Below are 21,888 nucleotides of genomic sequence, written 5' to 3' on the forward strand. Positions count from 1 at the left end.
AAAAATTATTTTCTACACTGCATGCATCATATGGCCGCATACGAGCCAACCACAATCTCTCATTTTTTTATAGGCTCATTCATAAGGGCAATCTCAATGCACTACTACATAAACGAGCAACTATAATTGGTTGTATGCATGGCTTAGAAAATAAATTCTTCATCCATGAGCTTACACGTTGCATCTAGGTTTTGGTCTATGTAGAAGCAGTACGAAGAGGTTCGAATTGACTACAGAGTCCACTTATCATAAAGAATAAAAATTAAAGGATGATCGTCGTCATGTAATATTGTTGTGTTGGCATAGATATTATTTTCTAATTTGCTCGAGATACAAAGAACAAGATTATTGTCGAGTTTATAATTTAATAGTAGAGTCGGTGCTATAAATTTTTTAAGTGAAAGAAGATTAGCTCATATGGTAGACGGACAACAAGCCTTGTATCTTGTGATGTTGCCATGCAGCATCATAAGAATAAATCCACAACATTAATCCCCATGATTGCAAAGTAACATGAGTATATGTTAAGAAAATATTACTCATAGAAGAAATCATTAAAGGACATTGTGGGGATTATAAAACGACAATAACAAGTACGCTTACCACCAAGTCACATGGTTATAGTGTAGCTTGACAGCTAATTGATGCCCTCGTCGGGCAATGAAACAGGTTGTAAATTGTAATCCTTTTAAAAATTTAAAAAAAATATATACTTCGCAAATTCAGATGTGGGATAAATTTAAGATAACGTTAATATATATTTTTTTCAACCGGCATGACTTCATTTTGAGCCAATCTGATACTATATTGATGAAAAAGCATGACACACATTAGCTAGCACTTAAATTCATTTGTGAATTTTGCTATCAATGCTTTTAAAGATTAGATATAAGATAATTTAGGGGACACTTAATGTATTAAAAGAAAGAAAGAAAGACCTGACTGTCCCTAATATCCATTATTCTACTAAAATTCAAAAGGCTATAGATTCAATGGACACCTGATGTGGCTGATACTTTTTCATTGGAATGGACCCGAATGAGAGATAATATATTGTCTAATAAATAAAAAAATAGAATTTTAATAGACAAGAAGGATCGATAGGCTCTCATACCATATTAAGATTTTATCTAAAAATATAAATGTGTATATTGACGAGCCTAGGAATATATAAGCACCACAAAAAATTTTAACTTGTCCAATGTGAGACCATTAGTCTTCAATAATGCCGAGCAAAAAAAAATAATGCTAGTTGTTACTTGTATTACTTTTCAAAGATTAATGTTAGTAAAATCCAAAAACAGCAAGAAACTCAAATGAAAGTAAACTTGGATTATACTTTTTGATTTTGCATGGCACTACTTGGACTTAGTTGATGTCGTGCCAATGGCATAATGCAAGCCATGACAACAACTCTTAAATCTGTTATCTTTCGGAGATTTTGTTAACAATTCTCCTAAAAGATTTACATAGGTATAATCTGAAAAAAATGATAGATACGCGAGGAAGCCAGATAAGTAACATGACAAACACTTTTTTATATACATGACAATAGCTAGACCAAGTTAACGGTATGCTGGTGAAAAATATAGGTTGCATTAGCTATCTCTTAAATATTTTTTTTTTAAGATTTTACTAGCATTTTTTTTGGCTGAAATGGCGGCTTTACGAAGCCCTCGCATATATACATCCACTAATATCAGTCACAAGAGTGCTTAGGAATCCCTAGTATAGCAAAGCTGGAGTATCCAAGAGCATGATGCCACTTTGATCGGCTCTAAAAGATGTCTTCCAATCATCCACACTTATGCTCTCCCTCTAGATGTGCTTAATTGCACTAGAGATACAGTTGGAAATAAGCCTTTGTGCATTTGCCAGGTTCTTTGATGCTCGGTCCCTGCTCTGGTACTTGTTATAACTATTCAGGAGTTATTTCCCAAAATTATGTTGTCACAAAACCAACATAGCATAAGATAATCCCTTACATGGAGCTCTCACTTAGCATTATTTTTTCAAAAGTATATATAAAATATATTTTAACAGACAATTGATTTGCTACTAATTCTTTTTGTCAGCCGGGCGTGGCTACTGTCACGTCAATGAAAGTGCAGGTCAGATCAGTTGTCTCTTAAATTTATTATTTTTTTGGATTACACTATTTTTTTTTTTTTGAAGGTTATACATGAAATAAGCTAAAGGGATGGACAATGTGTCATCAACTTTTTTAACTATATGATATCAGCTTATGTCTTGTCATTAAAAGGTGACAACCACATTAGCCTAATCTCTTCCAAATCCAACATTTTTAGGCACTTTCCTCCCATGAGACCTGTACTTGCGATCTATCCTGCGAAGTACTAAATGATGAGTAAAAAAAAGAGTAATTTACCATGAAATACAAAATATAAAGATCGTCAATGATGCTCATCGGTATGATTGTGAACTATTGGTTACTAGTTTGGACATATTCAAAAGAAATGCTAACATTAAGCTATGAAGCAATTTATTCCAACCCTTTTAAAGATAGAAAATACATGGTCAAATCACATCACGATTGACACGTTATTAACGTAAAATATCAACTACTCTTTGGTGATGTCACAATGATATAAAAAAAAAAAACAGATAACCTTTTTGAATTTCACTCATATTATTTTTTAGAAATTAGGCATGAGGCAAAAATTTAAACTATAGATATATTGGATTTGACTTTGCCTAATTCTTAGGAAAAAAAAAACCTTTTCATTATTTTTTTAGATTTCGTGGATATTACTTTTTTAAAAAAAATTATAAATGGGTTAAATTTAAAGGATAAATGATGTTTTATGAACATTGTCTTTTACCTGTCGTCAGCCACTGTCAACAGTGTCAATTGATGAGAAATATAAGCCACATACATTGTCCCATTAATCTATTTTTTTTATGGTTTATCTAATACAAGTCCGATCTAAAATGAGTGGACGTGGGATTGAGCACAAGTCGTTGACATCCGGCATCCAATAGTGTTACCATGATTACCGGCACTCTTCATTCTTTTTTTTGAAAATTTCTCCCATCCATTTTACTCTCTTTTTATCATTTGAACTTATCAATAGTCTACCAAGCAGTGGAAGATAGGTGGCTGTGAATTGAGTGGCTGCTTATGCAGCCAATTACTTCGATAGTGTCCCATGGGCTGAAGATGAGGAGTTGTCTCTGGCACTCTAAGATATTTTGTTTTTTGATTTTATCGAATGCAGTAAATACGCATCTCAACAATCTATGGATGATAAATTTACCACGACATATTAAGGTAAAGATAATCAAAAATTTACTGCAATATAAATTTTCCAAACTAATTTTGATACATAAAGATTTTAGGATCAAATACATACGCTAGTCTATACTAATCCATAACACAATACAAACCTCTCATTTTATTTGCATCTCAATATCTACAAACCTGCTTGCGTCCACAGGAATCTCATGATGAATTATTACTTTGCATTCCATGCCAGCGAAGGATGCCTTATCATCAGACTATTATCATACCATGATGACGACGACTGGTCGAGCAATCGCTGAAAATTTTAGGATAATCATGAGCCCTTTGAGGATGACTTATAAAAATAAATGAAGTAAAAAATTTGCTATTGCCTCACAGCCAACACGACTATCCATCATGAGTATTGGTTCACGGAAGTTGACCAATCCCTTTCAAATCATCACCTAAACCAATTCCTTGCATGATAAACACATAGAAAAGGCTGGCTTTTGACCTTTGTCTCACTCTTTAAATCACTAAAATCATCAAGACGGACAAGGGGATATAAAACTTAGGATGGTGGGCCGAGGCATGAATTTGGTGTAATATTCTGTAGAACTTGCAAGACTAATCATCTCTTTATTTGACTAGAGGGACAGTGATAACATTGGAAGTGGGAGGCACTCACTAGGTTTAGTATTTTGACTCTCACGGTCCCACTTCCCTAGATGGAAGGTGAGAGTTCTCTATTTATTTTGTATCTTTATTTATTTGTTTAGTTGGTGGAGTAGACTTCTTTCTACAAACCATGGCTTCATGATTCATGCAATACAATAGTGATGGGGATTGAGACGCTCCAGATAATTAGATAGCCAATTGAAAGAAACGGTCGATCGGCATTAGTAAAGTATTTACAAATTAGGTTTAAACATTGGCAAGATTCAGGCTTGCTTGGCCTCGAGAAAGCTTGATCCAGCTTTTTATGCTTTGTAATTTAGAATATGATAAGCGGGCAACTGATTATCAAAATAGAAGCAACTCTCTATTGGCAGTAGAATGAAGAAACTCACTTTTTGGTGACAAAAGCTCCAAGGACTCCTACCAAATTTATGATTTTTCTATCATAAAAGATTTCTTTTATGCCTTTAATTTGAAGATGGGTCTTCACCTTGCATCTGATTCGATCTTCTAATCAAGGACGAAACCGAGAACACAAACAAGTTATCATAGATGTGATCTACGTTGCCTTCAGTATATAAGTCAAGCACTAGATGTCGCACTTTTTCTTTAGGAAATATTTGGTCCCCTCATTTTTCCTACAACCCTCGCGGTGCATAAACTATTTGGCTCTTCTGGTGATCATTTGTTCGACCTAGGCTCTGAAATCGACAATAATGAATAATCTAATCCAATGTATCTGTCCTTCCAATATTCTCATGCAAAATGATTGTGTCGGGTGCACATGCATGTCCGATAGTTTTGCCCCACCAACTTGGGATAAATTAGCAATAAATCTCGTACAAGATTCCATTGGCCTCAGAAGATCTCCAACTTTTCATTCGTGGGCTTTATTTATTATAGCCGAGCCGAGGACCTCCGATCTGCGATGACGAACCGAGAGTTGTAGCAATCACCGTATACTCATAAAAAACTCTCTCTACGACTATACAAGATATCTCATCACGATATTATAAACATGCAGCGAAACAACCTTAAGTGATAATATGCAACTTTACTTTAATAACTAACTCAAAATTTAAATATCTCACAATTCTAGCAATATTCTAAGACAATACATCAATTTAAGAAAACTATAATCTAAGATAATTTGCGCCAAAGTTTTGCTAGTCGCTCTCCTATATTGAACCCCAGTAATACTAGTTCTTCGGTTACGTAAAAACAGTAAGAAAACATATAATGAGATAGACAACCCAATAAGTAATAAATACCTTAACTAAACAATTCATGTAATAACATAAAATATAAATACAAATTATAATGAATCAATGTAAAGACATAATCGGTTCCGTTTCAAAATACAAATCTATTAAATTCCATATCTTTCAAATATTCGTAGATGTAACATAAATCAAATTCGGAAAAAATCATATTTAACTCAACAACCTTAAACTATAGCTACATCTATACCCTGTGCCAAAAATAGAATCATACTTATACCCATGGAATGGGCCAGAATACTACACTTATACTCCATAGAGTGGGCCAGAATATCGCATTTATACCTTGCGGAGTGGGCCAGAATACCATATTTATATCTCATGGTAAGGCTAGAAGCAGATCCAATGAGCCTAATAATAGTCAGAGTGCCAATGCATAATCCCCAATTGGTAAGGTTCAGAATATAATCAGGCTCAGAGTTCGAATATAATATATATCAAAGTTCTTTTTATAAAATAATATATATATCATAATCCAATCAAAATATGCATATACGATGTAAGATCAGTAAACAATATAACAATAGTTTGAAAAATATTACTCCTAATTACATATCTATTTTTCATTGGAAACACCATCTCATAAAATTCATAAATCATATATAAATCAATTAATAATTTTTTTGATGTCAAAATAATATTGTATAAATAAAAAAAATTAGAAAGACGCATCATTACTACTTTACACAAACAGCGAGTACACAATCCAACTAATACTAAGATCTTCCTTCAAAACCTAATATTCGAAACTACATTATTATTTTATTAAAATTAAATGCGATTAATCTAAGGATAAAAATTTCAAGTCTTGATACCCTCATAGGGCTGACTAAACAGAAGTGTCTGACACTCCGGTCGGTCCGATCAAAATGAAATTCATCTGATCATATTTAGACTAGGGTACAGGTGGTTCAATAGAGATAATGAGTGACCAATTGAGCCAAGGTTGGGGGGCACATCGTCCAACGACTATGGATCAAGGTCATTCACTAGAGCTAACCAAAAGTCATTAAGAGACATCCTTACCAGGCCCAACAATTCTAGAGAGATAGTACAGGTAGAGAGAGAAATAAGAGAGAGAAAGAAGAGAAAAAAAGAGAAAGGAGAGAGGAAGAGAGAACAAAGCCTCTCTCTCTAGCTGAGAAAGAAAAAAGAAGAGGAAAGGGGTGGCGGTGGTGGTGCTTGGGGTTAGGAGACTCATGATCGACTAACAGGCAGCCGACGGCGACTAGCAGCTGGCAACACTAAAACCAACAAAAACAGGGGTTTCGACCCTTTAAACCACTGAATCGAGATATCCCGGCAACCGAAGCCCCATCCATGGCTACAAACTATCGTGAGAAACCAGGCAGAGACCTCGACGACAAGATCCAACAGCATTACCGACCAGAAAGAAGGAATGATACCAAAAAAATCAAAAGGAAATAGGAAAAAAATACAACATCTGATTCTTGGCAAAAATAAGGCCATGATCGGTCGGAATTCTTGATCTATGAACTTGAAAAGAAGTGGAGGAAGGATTTCTTAAGGGATTTTTAGGACCTTACTGGTTTTAGATGATGTCTAGTTGTGGCAATGGGGAATGGTGTTCGACGAAAGCTCAAATCAATTGCTAGCGAGGTCCAATCCTTGGCCAATACCTTCGATTGGGAGGCCGAGGGGTCTTCAATGGTTTAAATAGATCCGGGATCGAGTTTTCGAGCTCTAATCAGCATTGGATTCCTCCAATGAAGATGAAAGGTAGGAGACTCTCATTGAAAGTCTTATTCACGTGCAGCAATTTTTTTATCTATTTTCTTTTTGTTTGGGCCATGCTTATGGGCCGGTCAAATAGACCTAGCCCAGTTCAACAAGGGCCAGATTTTATAATATATGTAGATGTTAAGAGGAGATAGAATCATGATTTTTTTTGTTGCATAATCTAACTAATGATTGCTTTGAATGTTATCACTCCCGGCCATTAAATAATGAAAGAATAAAAAACAAGCTATAATTAAATAGTAAAGATAAACTGTATCGCTTATTAAAATTGTATCACTCCTCGCCATTAAATAGTCAAAGTAAGCAAAAAAAAAAGGCTATAATTCAATAAAAGATAAACTGTGGAAACTCTAGCTTGTCTTAAAAAAAGGGTGCTCTTTATGCACCAATGCCTGCAGCGAAACTAACCGCATTGATGGTGTACATAACCGATGTTAGAGCAAGTTTTGGCACGCTCTGGAGCTACCATAAAAATAGGGAGCAATCATCGGCAATTATAGAGGAATCTTGCTTTCCTATCACGAACTTCATAACTTTTGCTTTTTTTATTCCCTCTTGCCTTTGAACATTCTTCTGCACCTTTCCCATTTACAAATTTACTGGAAAAGCTTATGGCAACCTTTCTTTTTCACCTAGAAATTTTTTAATTCGTGAAAAGAATTCTTCTTCACTGAAATATTCTTTTTAAAAAGATAATTTCTGAAAAAATAATGCCTAAAAAATAGTTTTGGCATATTTGGTTAATTATGAAAAAGTGATATATTTTAGAGTAGCTTATGTTTGAGCATCTACTTTTCTGAAAAAATTGTATAAAATACTCATTATACTCTATAATAAAGAAAAAAATCTCATCCATAGATTTTGATGACTTAAATGTGATTTACAAAAAAAGAGACCCCAATTTCCAACAAGTAGAAAGTAGCTTTTCCAAGTCCTTCATGAAATTTTCCTTTCTGTGAGAATGCTATTTTTTTATATCTCTTTTTTGAAAACTCCAACCAAACAAAAAATAAATTTTTATTTTTCATTGGCCACATTTTTTTATTTTCTTTTTTCTTTGTGCAAACCAAAGTCTCTAGAGCCACATCTCTTGCTAATGCACTTCTCTATTGGCTAGAACCTAATAATGCTTGATGATAAGAGTCTCATCAAACTTTGATCAACAGACATGTATCAAATCATATGATGTGAATGATTTTAGAGCCCGACACACTTTTTGATTCAAGGAAGGCAAAATGCACTTCTTGTTGTCTTGCTCTTGTCAAAGGAGAGAAACGAGGGAAAGATGAACTTATCAAGTTCAATCTAGGTATCAAATAATTTCCATGAGGTGATAGGTAAGAGCCATCCAAATTCCAAACTTCCCGTTGCATACATGCATCCAAGGATATTGGTATCTCTCATCCAAGGATAGATAAGAGCTCTATTTGTTGCAGTATCCTATCCTTCTCTCATACACGATTTATTTATACAATTTTATACACGTCGAGCATCACCCATCCCCCTCTACTCGCTAGACCAGTGGCTGAGCTATGATTAATAATTCGGACCAGGCTTTACTTATCAGTCCAGCTATGACCACCCCTCTTTTTTCTTTCTTTTTTTGCATAAAGGAGGAGGGAGGGGAATTAGCCTCACCCACGTAGCAGTCCTCATTGGGCCATCCTTCCACCAAAAAATGTTCGATGCAGGTAGAAAGTTTCTCATACCCTTCCCACCAGCACGGATAAACCCGCATGTGAGAGCATTACCCCAGCACCATCTCAATACTAGAGGACCAGTAGCGTTTCCAATGGACAAATCAGATGGGGGTATCCGGTCTCCGCATTTCGAACTTGGATCACTTCATTGAAAATAAAACTCCATTCCAACTGTGCTACCACCCCGATGATAGTTAAGACCTTCTTCAGGTCTCATAAATCTCGGCTACACGGGCTAGGATGCAGCATATATTTATATTAATTTTGACTGGTCTGTTAATTAATGAGTCATGATGGAATGTAAGTGGTAAAGAAGATAGAGTTGGAATGAACTCCATCTCTTTGCACCCTGAGGCTGAATCAGAAGTACAAAGCCTGACATGGATGTCCGGCCCATTTGCTCACCCTCAATTTCCCAACTATGTACCTTCTATAACCTCGGACGGCTTACAAGAACAAGAGAGCAAGTTAGTTTCCCACACTCTATTGAGTCTCCAGTAAGCAATCTCCAGCTAGAAGATGCCTAGGCTGTGACGGAAGAATCCAAACACTTCATCGTGGTAGGGATCAGGAATTGATTTAAATGGCTGAAAAGACCAATATCCCCTCCGTCCGGACCACATACCCACCTAACATTACAACGCTTTATAAAAGTGTTCCGCCTTGAACTGAAGGCACCGATGTTGGGTTCCTCTTCCGAAGCACGGAATTACTGCACCAAACCTCCGTACCAGCTTTTACAAATCTCGGGGAATTACGTAGCAGGGTTGGGCACACCGTAGTGTTTTATCCGAGTTCTTACTTCAATAGCGAGGAAATGAAAGCCATTGCTGCAAGACATTATACCATAATTTTACCAGGCTTAAATGTACTTGAGAGTCGGTAAGGTATCTGGTCCAGATTTTTGATTCCAAAATCCACATATAAGCCTTTACCATAAGTTTATATCACGACTAAATTTGCCTAGATTTGCATTAAATAATCCCAAGCCCTGCAGATTTGCATTAAGTTTGGTCTTCGAATACCAAATTTGTTCGCATCAGTTTCAAAATTTGCATAAGTTTGAATATTTGATAGCTAAATAGTACACAACTGAGACTCTAGCGTATTACAAAAAAAAAAAAAAAAAATGCTTTTCACATAAATATCATAGTGCAGAATTTTATCCAAAAAAATTAGTCGAAAGGTATATTTTAAATTTTTTAATCTTATATAAGTATGCAAAATTTCTTCATTAAATAAACGATATGAAATTAAACACTTTTTCATAATGATTTACCTATCTACTTGTGTTCTCTATCCACCGTAGATAGGTGCAAAGCATGAACGGCGGTCCCTGCTCTTGGTGTCGCAAGGTTAATGCGGCCTGAGGGGAAAAGTGGAAGGAGAGAGAGAGAGACGTGCATATAGGTAACAAAGTCGCATCGACTCTGCTCGGCGAGACATGTGATGGGAAGGCTTGAATCCCCTCTCCTCTTCCAATCCAAAATCCTCTGCCTCTCCCTCCTCTACCTCCTCACCACTCTTCCTTTGTCTATCTACGTTTCCATCTCCCAGACGAGATGCCCTCCCCTCATCCCCAAGACCCAGCTCTTCTCCTACCCTTCCACCTACGGCGAGCACAAGTACGCCCTCCCGACCACCCGCTCCACATGCCGCTCCCCTGTTCAGTTCTCAGGTGAATTCTCTCAAAATTCGATCCAAATATCGGTCATTTCGATCCAAGTTTCGATTTTTATGATCGGATTCCGTTCCATCTGATCAGACTACCGTGCGGTTTTCGAGGAGATCCGTAGTCTCTGCTGGAATTCCACGTCGTCCGCTCCTTCCTCCCCTGGTTTGAGATACCTGGCGGGGAGGGGAGGCAGCTTCGCCGGGAATTTTTCGACGCAGAAGAGGAAGTCTTTCTTCAATCACACCGATGATGATCAGGTTGAGGTCCCTTGTGGATTCCTCAAGGAATTCCCCGTCAGGGAATCTGGTTTGTTCTTCCTAAACCTTATAATTATCTTTTGACCGTGACTCATGAATTCTAGTTGGACGTTCTCTTTTTATGATAATTTTACAATTTCGGACGGATGTTTTGGAGGATGGATCATGTTGGATTGAATTTCTCGGAAAAATGGGTTTCCTTTCCAGAATTATATTAGGTGAAAATCATATCTGAAATTAAAAAATAACCAAATACCTAAACTCCATCAATTCTATTTGGTGAAGAACATAATGTCCGAACCTTGAATTTTGATTCTAGAAAGGAAACCTTCGCTTGGAATAAAGAGAATTTCGTATTATAAAAGATGTCACCTTTTCAATTAAAACATTCCATTAAGTGAGTTAGGAAAGTTCCTTCCTGCAGTCCACTTTAACATGATTGTTTGTTTGATCCCCTCATGCTTTGTTTGTGGCCTCGAACGCAGACGGATTGGCCATGGAGCGTTGCAGTGGAGTGGTTGTGGCATCGGCGATCTTCGGCGACCATGACAAAATTCGGCAACCAAAGGGCTTGGGCGTCCAGACATTACAATTTGTTTGTTTCTTTATGTTCATAGATGATTCCACTCTCAGAGGCCTTGCTGCCCACGACATCCTTACGAACACGGAAGGGGACGGCGTCGACATGATTGGAGCATGGAGGATAGTAAGGGTCTTGAGCAGCGAATTGCCTTATGATAACCCTGCGATGAATGGAGAGATCCCAAAGCATTTGATTCACAGGCTCTTCCCACATTCGAAATTCAGCATCTGGTTGGACGCAAAGCTTCAGCTCACAGTAGACCCCTTGCTGCTGATCCATTCTCTTTTGATAGCAAAGGATGCGGACATGGCTATCTCCAAGCATCCTTTCAATGTCCACACCATGGAAGAGGCAATGGCGACCGCAAGGTGGAGGAAGTGGGCAGATATCGAGTCTCTGAGAGTGCAAATGGAGACATACTGTGAGAATGGGCTGCAACCCTGGTCACCCAGCAAGCACCCGTATACAACAGGTGCCACACTCACCTTTGTGTCTTATAAGCCTAAGAGACATGCCTATGTTGATATCCTCTGTTATTTCTTTCTGATAGGAATACAAAAAAATAAATATTTGGAAGTCCATGGATGCTCTCTCTCAGAAAGTAGTGCATGGAAAGTGCATAGGTCACAATAGAAGCATTACTAATTAGACACTGTGATTCTTAACCTTTAATGCATGTCAACCTATTACGTTACTTTGGTCAATTAAAGGATCAGCATTCAGAACTTCTCATAATGTATATACACACACATAATCACATGCTAACATTCCTTTTCTTTCTTTTTTTCTTTTGAGTATGTAACAACAGTGATTTACCTTATTTAAGTTTAATTTCTGTTCCTCTTTGGTAAGTTACCTTTATGTTATTTTAAAGCTTAATGGAGGTCTCAAACAGAAGTATTCCAATCACAGTTTTCTTTTTTCCTTTTGTTTTCTTAAAGCACCTCCAATTATGTCAGTGTATGCAAACAGAATTTATTAGATAGCACAATGTCATGGATGCTTTTTAAGAGAAAAGTTGGAGAGAATTGAGACTCTGTGTTACCTTATTTAAGAAAATGAAAAGGCATGCACTATATGCTGCAGATTTCCTACTACCAGAATAAAAGCCTGTCCCCGTGCACATATCAAAGTCACAAAATTCAGAAAATAATTGAAAAAAACTTTCCACTCAGCTAAATGCATCTTCATTTTTTTTTTATGAACATAATTATAATGTCTAATTCATGGACTCTATGTGTGATTTCTCTCTATTATTGCTGCTGCTGCCTGGTCCTGCTTGCTCTGCATTTGTATGCCACCTGTCTCGTTAATTTTTCTTCATCCTTCCAAAATTCCAACTCTCTTTTTGGAGTAAAAGTTTCAGTGCATGCATCCCTGACTTTTGAGTACAAGAATGATCCCTACTTGTGTGTCAGCCAACCATATTCTCTTTTCGCATTATTCTAAGGTTTCCTAGTTATTTTATATGATGGCCCAGATGTTCCAGACACTGCACTCATAATAAGGAGGCACGGACTTCGTAGCAACCTCTTCTCCTGCCTTCTATTCAACGAGCTGGAAGCTTTTAACCCCAGGGACCAGCTCGCTTTCGCCTACGTGAGGGATCTTATGAGCCCCAAGATCAACATCAACATGTTCGAGGTGGAGGTTTTCGAGCATGTAGCTGTGGAGTACAGGCATAACCTCAAACGCGATGGAGTTGGGCAGCAGATCCGGAGGGCCTCCTCACGAGACATCGGCGAGAGCAGCTGCAAGGCCTACCTTCTGAAGATGTGGGGAGAATCCAACGATTAAGGCTTAAGGCTTTTTGGCCTTCTCCCACACGCAAGTGCACATGAAGCCTATGAGTTATGAGATAATTGGGGACCAGAAATTAAGAAAACGCCGCCCACCATTACAAGAACCTCGAAGGGGAAGACATTGACTTTCAGTGCACAAAAGAACCGAGGAGGTGGGATTGCTTATATGGGGGAGGTGGTGATTAGTTCACTCCACCAGCTCCATTTTTTAAGATTCTTTATGTAAGCACTTGAGGAAGAGAGTAATTCTTTTTTTTCAGCCTATTGGGCATTCCCATGAATGAATAATTTATAATTAGTGTTTTTTTTTTTAAAATGAAGACCGAGGCAATTTTTTTGTTTTGTTTTTTTCTTTTTAGCTTATCCATCAAGAACTGCTTGACTTGAGTATGTAACTTTTTTTTTTGATTGTTTTGAAAATTAGTTTTAGTGGGTTGATTCCACCCACTCCACCTTCAAGTCAATCATGCCGAACTTCATAGGCTAACAAACTAGAGGTGCATTAACTTTGGGTGGAATGTGAAAGAAATAAATGATGAACTTGGAAAAAGACTAACAAAAGTGCGATTGACCTTGCAATGTGTTTTAAAGTGTTGTATTTAGAAGAGGATCCGTTCCAAAAGAAGCACGAATTGCTTGATGGCTTTGCTGCAAGATATAATGATCCTTTCATAAACTATATGCAGTAGACAATACGCTATAAAACTTGGTGATAGAGAGGAGAGGAGGGTTAGCTCAAAAATTCATGTATCTTTATTCTTTAGAGACCATCGACCCTCTTTTTACAACCCTTTAAGGCCACTAATGAAATAATGAATAATCCTTAAATGTCTAATTGTTTGAGTCAATCAAGTCGTAACAATCAAAATACTAAATATGGTAGTTTCTTAAGTATATATATGTAACACATGCTATACAAGTCAAAATGACTTCTTAAAAATGTGAAGGAAAATATAAAAAGAAATAGGTGTACATGACATGGACAATGTCACACCTTATTGATGGCTATATGTCTCTGGTCTCACCAAGTCATGTGACGTGGTGTACACATACACGAAAAGATATAAAAAATTAGAATATCTAAAATAGACTTAAAAACTTTTAATAAAATAATTCTAAAATATAAAATATTTAATGGCTTCTAATTGTTTGAAATTTAAAAATATTTTTTGGTTTGAGTAAGCTCGAACATATAATAGAGGTTGGAATTTGTAGGCAAGGAGTTTCATGTGATCCTCAAATTCTTTCGTTCCATCATCAAGAGACTTACCTTCATTGGCAAGCTAGCTGACCTGAATGCCCTGCATTGGCTAGTATTTTTGAGAACCTATCAGCATTCATGTTTTGTGCCACCAACAGGGATTGGTACAAGAACATCAAGTCCCTATTAATGACCACTCTCAAGGACCATAGTTTTGCTTGGGAGGACATTATTTGTGTGGCATTAGCTGCTACAGTCGTCCAAGAAATTGTTCATTTCATCGACTTCGATAAAAGTTATATTAGATGCCATCAGAGCAGCTTCCCTAGGTACTAGATCTAGAAAGTCTATGAGAAATTGGATCTTGTCCACCTGGCTAGAATAAATTTATGACCTCAAGATAAAAAGAGGATGACCATGCGATAGATGTTTCGATCAACTTGTATCGACAAGTAAGGGACCTGAAGTTTAGGATAGAAAGAACATTTGGGGCCTGTTTGGATGATTAGACTAAAAATCCTGTTGGATTTGTAGACTAAACCAATACAACCAGTAAAATCAAAGGATTATAGTCTGAACTAGGTCTATATTCATAAGTGCATAGAAATAGTTTTAGAATGGGCCGGCCTGAATTTTATAAGGATAAAAAAGATCTAACCCAATCTATGAATCCAATAAAATTTTCGGTCTAATCATCCAAACAGGATAGTTTTTTTTTTTTACCCCTTTTTATGAAAAGCAACATAATTTGATATTGTAACTTACTTTTTAGATCGGTATCATTATAGATAGCATACTACTCATTGATATACTTTTTCCAAGATTCTCTGTTTCACCAAAGACATTGCCTTACTAATTTTGCCTTTTGTTTTGAAAAAAAAAAATGGTAGTAGGACCACTACTCATGTATGATATATGCTTGTCGGAGACACAAATTAATGTTTTTTTGAGGTATGTATGTAGACCCTCCTCCAAATCTGTGAGTACAACCACTAGGCTATAACATTACTTGTTAAGCATATTGTGTTCTTGCTCTTGGTCATACTTCATATTTCCTGACTTTCTCATAGCATGTGATAATCTACTAAAGGCATGCACACCATAGTCCAGTTTTTACTTCATCCATTTCTTTGTTCGCATCGCTAACGATACTTTGCAGCACCTTAGTCTCTCCTATCAGCATTAGATCTTAATGCAGGATAAATAGCCCAAATCTCATAAAATTAAAGAATATAGTTTCACACAAATTATTAATATATAACAACCTCCCTTTTGCACCATCCCCTCTTTATTTTATTTAGGCATGGTCTTAGCATGATCGATCTCTTTCTTTAGATTGCCGACGACCTTCTCAAATTTGGCGAAATCATGCACGATGCCATAAAGTGGAGATCCCTCCTTAATAGACTCAGGCCAATGGAAGCGGCTGCGAACGTCCTGAAACTCCTTGTAGCACTCTTTAGCTTTCTCCATGTCACCCAATATGGAGTGAATTATCGCCTATGGTGCCACAAAACAACTTGTTATTAAATGAAGTTTACATCCCTTTTATGGAAGAAATGAAGCCAGTTGAGAGGTTAACTCACCTTATAAAGGGGACCTCGGGCATCAGAAATTACCTTGTCCTCAAGGCACTTGCACCCTAGAGCCTTCTTGTACTCTCCCTTGCAAACGTAAATAGAAACAAATGTTGTCAAGTAGGAAAAATAAATAGTTAATAGGGGCATGTCAAAGAATTAGTGGGCACCTAATTTGCCTTCAAATATAACTATGGATTGGGGAGGGAGATGACCAATTAAGAATGTTACAATGCTCAAAAAGAATGGCATATTGAGATTTCTTGCCTATTGGGAAAGATTTGCATCCTTCTAGTTTCATTTCAAAGTTTGCATAGAATTATTAATTGTTTTTAGTTATATTATTAATGGGAAATTTTGTTCTTTTAAGTTTTCTTGTTGGTTATGACCATTAATATTTATTATTGGTATAATAAAGTCATCAAAGAGGAAAGATTAAATGACTTCCGCAGTAACAAAATTTGACAGCACGGAAGTCATCAAAGAGGGAAGGTTAAATGAATTGGAACCTTGTATATGAGCATTTCAACTAGCAACATTTGAAGCTCGTGTGCTTCATGAGGCTGCTTCTTTTCGTCAGCCTCCTGCACTGCTTTTTCCAACATTTTTATTGCCTCATCCTCCTTTCCACTCATCTCCAGTTTTGCTGCAGCTCTCTGCCATGCAAACACATTTAGTTTTTTTGAACACAAAGCATTAAATTCAAAAAAATAAGAATCAAGCCTTTCTCTATCAAAATGGGTTAAAAATCATCACTATGACTCAATGAAGTTCCGTGATCGAGTCTGTTAACAGCTTGGCTAATATAATGTTAACCATTAACCAACTCAGTTAATATTATAATATCAGAGTCTGCTTTAACATTTGATTACCGTTGTTTGGAGAATATTAACATTTGACTGTCAATTTGAAAAATCAAACCATGCAGGAGTGACAGCATCTTGGTTGTTTAAGCCAAGAATCAAGATTCTTTTTAGTCCATGGTTGGATCGGAAACAGCTTGTTATCCAATCACGACCGTCGACCATACTCATGATTGAGTGCACCTACAGCATGCAGTACATAAATTGCAACCATGTAGGCCCTGCTCAATCATTGTCATCAGTGATTGACAAACTAGCCCTTTCCAATCCAAACGCCATCGACACTCTTAATTGAATTGGTGGATAAGTAATGTCATGTGAGATCTTTCAAGTGGCTGGCAAAGAAATTTTACGTGCATGATGTATCTTTTAGAATTATTATTTCTTAAACACATCTGCATTTGTATGTCATGAGGTGCAAGAACTACTTTAACATGGATTTATTTAATGCGATATCCAAGCATAGGCAATACATAAATCAAATCTTGTTTGCTTAAACACCATTATTATGGTTTTAGATAGTAATTACTGTTGGAAAAACTGGTTTGATCCACCCATGATGGTTCAACCAAACCGGTTAACCAAAAGACATGATCTCATGTCCAAAAGAAATATCTTTCCATGGACATCTCTCCAACCCTAAAACTGTCTATTGACAGTTATGCATTGAAGTCATATATATATATGAATGTAAGGCTTCATTTTTTAAGTGCGTGATTAAGAGACTCTCTGCAAGTGTTTTGGGCATTTAGGTTGTGGAAAACAGTAGATTTTCATTGGTAAAATCCACTCCTCGATCAGGGAATCGAACCAAAGGGAAAAACTGTAAGTAGTGATCCGTAATCCTTGCTTATGTTATTGTATTTATCTTTCAATTACTTTAGCATGGCTTTCAACCTGCAGCGTAGCTGGGAGAAATGGCCCTATGGGTGTTCGCCTTCCCAATGATGAACACTGCCTCCCGTGCCATATGGTGCGATTGAAGCCTTGGTGGAGTATCAAAAGAAAATCCCAGAGTAAAGGCCACAGAAGAAAATGGGAAAAAAAAAAATCTTCTACTAGCCCTTTCTATTGTCACCAGAACATCCAATTATAATAGCTCCATCACTTGTAGTTTTGTACGTCATAGGTATATGGTAGATACACCGTAGATTTATGAGCTGGAAGAAAAAAAAAAAGGAGTCAGGATCCTCTCTAATTCAAACATGAACTAGAGTGGTCTAGTTTTCAGATCTTGACACATTTTTACACCAATTTGATTGGATGGGGCCTAGGTGCAATTAATGAGGTATACGGTGTCTTATATCATATATTGGACCAATCTAGTTGTCGTCGGAAGCAGGAATTGGCCATGATTGGTGGATCGAACGGCTCCAATTCGGATCGGAGAGGATATCCTAACTCAAAACTTAATTTGATGAAAGTTTTCAAAATTTTGATCAAAAGCAATCACACCATGAATCTGTATTATATGAATCAACCCCCTAGTCCAAGTGCAAATGTTCGGTCTTCTTGCAGTTAGGGATTTGAGCTCACCATACGTGCATTAAGGTCCTCTCAGCGCAAAACAAGATAAAATTGAGTGGAAAATTTTCTACAATCCTTACTGAAGGAAAAATCCTACACTCGAGTTTGGAAGGCAAACAAGTTTTATTCGCCCCACAAAATTGAAATTTCTTTACAAATAGATTGGGTTATAGAGCATCCTTGCCAACAAAACTCAACTCATATCAAAAGTGAGTACGATCATCCATTCCTACCAATATTTAGAAATAGATAAGATATGAGTTTCGGATTGAAATAAGCGAGAGAAAAAGACGAGCATGGCGCTGAGTCGGTCTCCTAAGCATGATTATCCTCGTATTTATTATGCAGTAGTCGTAATCAGAGGAGATCCACATGGTAGAAAGTGATGCACCCCTCATGCACCATACTGAAGGGTTGGGAAGTATTCACGTTAGAGCTATATGCACTGCCGTTTCAAAAAAAGAAGAAGAAGAAGAAGAAGAAGGTCTTGAGAGTTGCCTACGTGCAATTCCTTGTAGCTTATAGTCATGGGCTCCTTTGCGAGCAGCAACCGCATTTGTTCGGCGGCAGTGTCGAGCGCCCCCTTGTCGACGCGCGCCTCCTGGGCGTCCAGGATCCTCTCCAAGGCCGCCTCCCCGCCGTGGAGCGCGGCGATGGACAACGATCGGTGGAGCGCGGCGATGGGCAACGGTCGGTGGAGCACGTCCGGCTTCCTCCGCCTCTTGGTTCCGTAGGCCAGCGCCGAGCACACGCACGCGAAGATGAGCGGTCCCGCCGCCGGCCCCGTCAGCGTGCGAAAGCAGGCGCTCCCCGCCCCCTTCACCGCCGTCGCCATCCACCGTAACCCCGACACCGGCCTTCCGCCGCCGCCGCCAGGTCCCGACGCTTGCTCGTCCATGCGGTGGATGTCTACCGTACACTCATTCCCGTTGGCCATTGATGTGTATATTCGTATATGTTTAGAAGAAAGAAAAGAAAAGAAGAGAAAATGGAGGCCGGAGACTGAAGGGGATGGGGTGTGGGAGGAGTAATAAAGAGAATTGGAGGTGATACATATCTTGCGTGTTAGAAGAGGAAAGAGGGGCTTGGGGCTCTGGGCGCTGGTTGTAAGGAACGCATCTATTCTTGATCTCTTTGTGGTTATCTCACGGGCTAATATGTGTGTTATCAGGGAGAGGAAAGGTTACTGTGCTTGGATACCTGGCTGCTGGAATTTGGGAGCTTGTAAAGAAGGTTTAGGGGTTTTCTTGGAGTTCCAAGCAAGGATATTCGAAAAGCTCGGGAATTACCCCCTTTTTTTTTTTTGCTGGACTCATACCTAAATAAAAAAATAAAAAAATAAAAAGAAAATAAAAAACAAACAAGTTTTAAAGTACTCAACTTTCTCTCTCCAACTCATACGACCCTTTCAAGTGATCGGCCATATACGAGAGATCATATAATTTACAGCACTATTTGTCTCTTTATAAATATGTTCGGTTGAAAAGCAATGTCACGTACTAACTATGGTTTGAATGTTGTGGGGCAGGCGCTGGAGAATTGTTTTGAAAATTATTAATTTTTTTTTTTTACTAACTTGGAATGTAGGCATGCATCATTGATGGCACACTTGGTGTTGGGACAAAGAGGACAAATATTAATTTAACTTGTAATAGTTTAAAATTTCATCTAATAACAGCCAGCTAAAAAATATTATTTAAATTTATTGGTGCTATATAAATACCCACCACCATTTTCTAGCAAAGAGTTGATATGGAGCTAAACAAACATCCACAACCTCATATGATAGCTCAAAAAAAAAAAAATGGCGCATTGTCATTGCTTCTTCTCTAGAGATGTGATTGTTTGAGTGACTTTTCTAGGGTTACTTGAAGCATCTTTCTTATTTAATGCCCAGCGTGAAAAATGGACCCAACAACTTCTTTATCAATAAAGTGGAAGCATGAGGCCCGGTAATTGTCCGATGTGCACCGCTTCCGATCGCCGCTCCGTTCCCCGGCGCACACGTCAAAACGGTGGGTTAACCATTTCTGGCCGGCCCACTTGTTCTTGTTGGTTTCCCGTGTTTATTCTTTTACCTTTTTCTTTTTTTAAGCTTGAGAAGATAAAGAAGTTGACAAGAAGAAAACTGCGCAGAAACAGAATGCTGTAGAGCTGGGAGCTGAGCAAGAAAATTAAGCTCTTATCATCTCCTGGCAGAAGTTGGGATAAAGCTCCCAGAGAGTTCAAAAATGCTTCAGTTAATTCTATATGCTTAAAAAATGATTGTTTTATAAAGATAAGTGGAGGTGGAGATGTTTTCTTCTCGAGTCTAAGATAAAACCTTTCTCACACAATGGCTGAGCAAAGAGACGTCAATTGACAGGGGTTCTTGTGATATATCCGGGTCTGGTTCGTGTTTGAACGAAGGGGATCGGCCGGGCTCGGTATCTGGGGAGGCGGAGGGGCGGAAAAGGAGGGCTAAGGCTCGATCGGTGGGTATTTGGAAAGGAGGCCACCGGCGCTTTTTTTGAAGCGTGACAAATTTGGGTGCCTGAGCCTTTTTTTTTTTTTTTTTCCGACGCGTGTAACTAGCGTCGGCAAAAAAAGCCGGCTTTTTCTATGTGTGTAGGGATCTTGTTTGCTGATTTTGGTTTGCGTTGCATTAGCTGCAACTCTGCAAGCCTTATGCATGTTACCTTCTTGGAGATACTGGTATGAAGGGGACTATCATTTGTCTTGTAAGTTAGCAAACTCTAATGAAATAACCACAATATCTTCTCCGTGAGAACAGCAACTCACATCCTTAATTAATTCAGATATAAATAACTTAAAGAATTTGCAGTATGCTGCTTTAGGCTGTTTGGATACATTACTATGTGATACATGCTTAACAATGTTATGCCCCGAACCCAACACTCGGGTCGGCTACGTGATATAGCCGCATACTCTTTAAAGTAATGCTTCAGAAAATTTACAAGACCCAAAAATTTATTATAACCTCAATATCAATAGTGATCTTAATTCATAATAAATAATAAAATTAATGCAATTACAAAATTTAATTATCCAACCAGTATCAATGATGGTCCATCTATTCATCTTTTTACATGTGATCCCAACTATAGCTAAGTATCAAGTGACTCGCAACTCTGAAAGGAAAAAGAAAAGAGGTGGTGTGAGTTTTACAACCCATTAAGAATTTCCACACATTCACACCAACGCAATAATATAAGTTTGAAAATAACAAGAAATCATTACACAAATCATGAAATCATAAACCGACTATGAATAATGCTTGAATAAACAGTAAACATATGTACATCAAATATCAATAGAAATCCAACCACTCAAGAGTGATAAATCATACGGTATCTCATAAATCTTTAATAGTATTTTCAAGCAGCTTTTCATTCCATTCCTTTTTAACTCAATTCAGATCCATGATCAATTAACTTTTCATCTTTGGTCCAAATCTCGGTCATGTTTTCTACCCGTGATGAGGCAATCAATATGTGTTACATTTTTGGCCCGTGACAAGATAATCGATATTGCCACATTTTCAGCATGTGACAGGGCAATCAATGATAATAAAATTAGCTTAAAGTCCTTATTCATTAAATCAAGTTCGCGTCCACACAACATTTTTTTTTAATTTCTGACTTTAGACTAACCACGGTCACATTTTCCGCCCGTAATGGAACAATCGATAAGTGTGATAAGTGTCACATTTTTCGCTTGTAACAGGGCAATCAATATAA

The 21,888-nt window shown here is 37.6% G+C and overlaps 2 protein-coding genes across 2 annotated transcripts; one reads left to right on the top strand and one right to left on the bottom strand.

The window, feature by feature from the left end:
- Nucleotides 1-10,006: 10,006 nt before the first annotated feature.
- LOC103703030 (transmembrane protein (DUF616)) lies at nucleotides 10,007-13,296 on the top strand. Its single transcript, XM_008785728.6, has 4 exons — nucleotides 10,007-10,341; nucleotides 10,429-10,644; nucleotides 11,081-11,650; nucleotides 12,659-13,296. The coding sequence occupies exons 1-4, from the start codon at nucleotides 10,113-10,115 to the stop codon at nucleotides 12,973-12,975; spliced, it is 1,332 nt and encodes a 443-aa protein (XP_008783950.3). The 5' UTR covers nucleotides 10,007-10,112; the 3' UTR covers nucleotides 12,976-13,296.
- A 2,121-nt stretch (nucleotides 13,297-15,417) lies between these two features.
- Nucleotides 15,418-19,248, bottom strand: LOC103703031 (uncharacterized). The gene is made up of 4 exons (XM_008785730.5): nucleotides 18,651-19,248; nucleotides 16,268-16,414; nucleotides 15,768-15,845; nucleotides 15,418-15,681 (listed from the first exon to the last, which is right to left on the bottom strand). The coding sequence occupies exons 1-4, from the start codon at nucleotides 19,083-19,085 to the stop codon at nucleotides 15,475-15,477; spliced, it is 867 nt and encodes a 288-aa protein (XP_008783952.4). The 5' UTR covers nucleotides 19,086-19,248; the 3' UTR covers nucleotides 15,418-15,474.
- Between the last annotated feature and the right edge of the window lie 2,640 nt (nucleotides 19,249-21,888).

This window comes from Phoenix dactylifera, chromosome 5, assembly GCF_051530095.1.
Source record: "Phoenix dactylifera cultivar Ajwa chromosome 5, Ajwa_hap1_PhDact_Kaust_v1.1, whole genome shotgun sequence".
In the NCBI taxonomy this organism is placed as follows: Eukaryota; Viridiplantae; Streptophyta; class Magnoliopsida; order Arecales; family Arecaceae; genus Phoenix; species Phoenix dactylifera.

What these genes read in the sequence shown, in the direction of transcription:
- LOC103703030 (XM_008785728.6), top strand. Translation starts at nt 10,113, where the DNA reads ATGGGAAGGCTTGAATCCCCTCTCCTCTTCCAATCCAAAATCCTCTGC. An exon ending in ATTCCCCGTCAGGGAATCTG is followed by an intron (nt 10,645 to 11,080) that starts GTTTGTTCTTCC and finishes CCTCGAACGCAG; the next exon opens with ACGGATTGGCCATGGAGCGT. An exon ending in CAAGCACCCGTATACAACAG is followed by an intron (nt 11,651 to 12,658) that starts GTGCCACACTCA and finishes ATGATGGCCCAG; the next exon opens with ATGTTCCAGACACTGCACTC.
- LOC103703031 (XM_008785730.5), bottom strand. Translation starts at nt 19,085, where the DNA reads ATGGCCAACGGGAATGAGTGTACGGTAGACATCCACCGCATGGACGAG. An exon ending in TAAGCTACAAGGAATTGCAC is followed by an intron (nt 16,415 to 18,650) that starts GTAGGCAACTCT and finishes TTTGCATGGCAG; the next exon opens with AGAGCTGCAGCAAAACTGGA. An exon ending in TTGAAATGCTCATATACAAG is followed by an intron (nt 15,846 to 16,267) that starts GTTCCAATTCAT and finishes TACGTTTGCAAG; the next exon opens with GGAGAGTACAAGAAGGCTCT.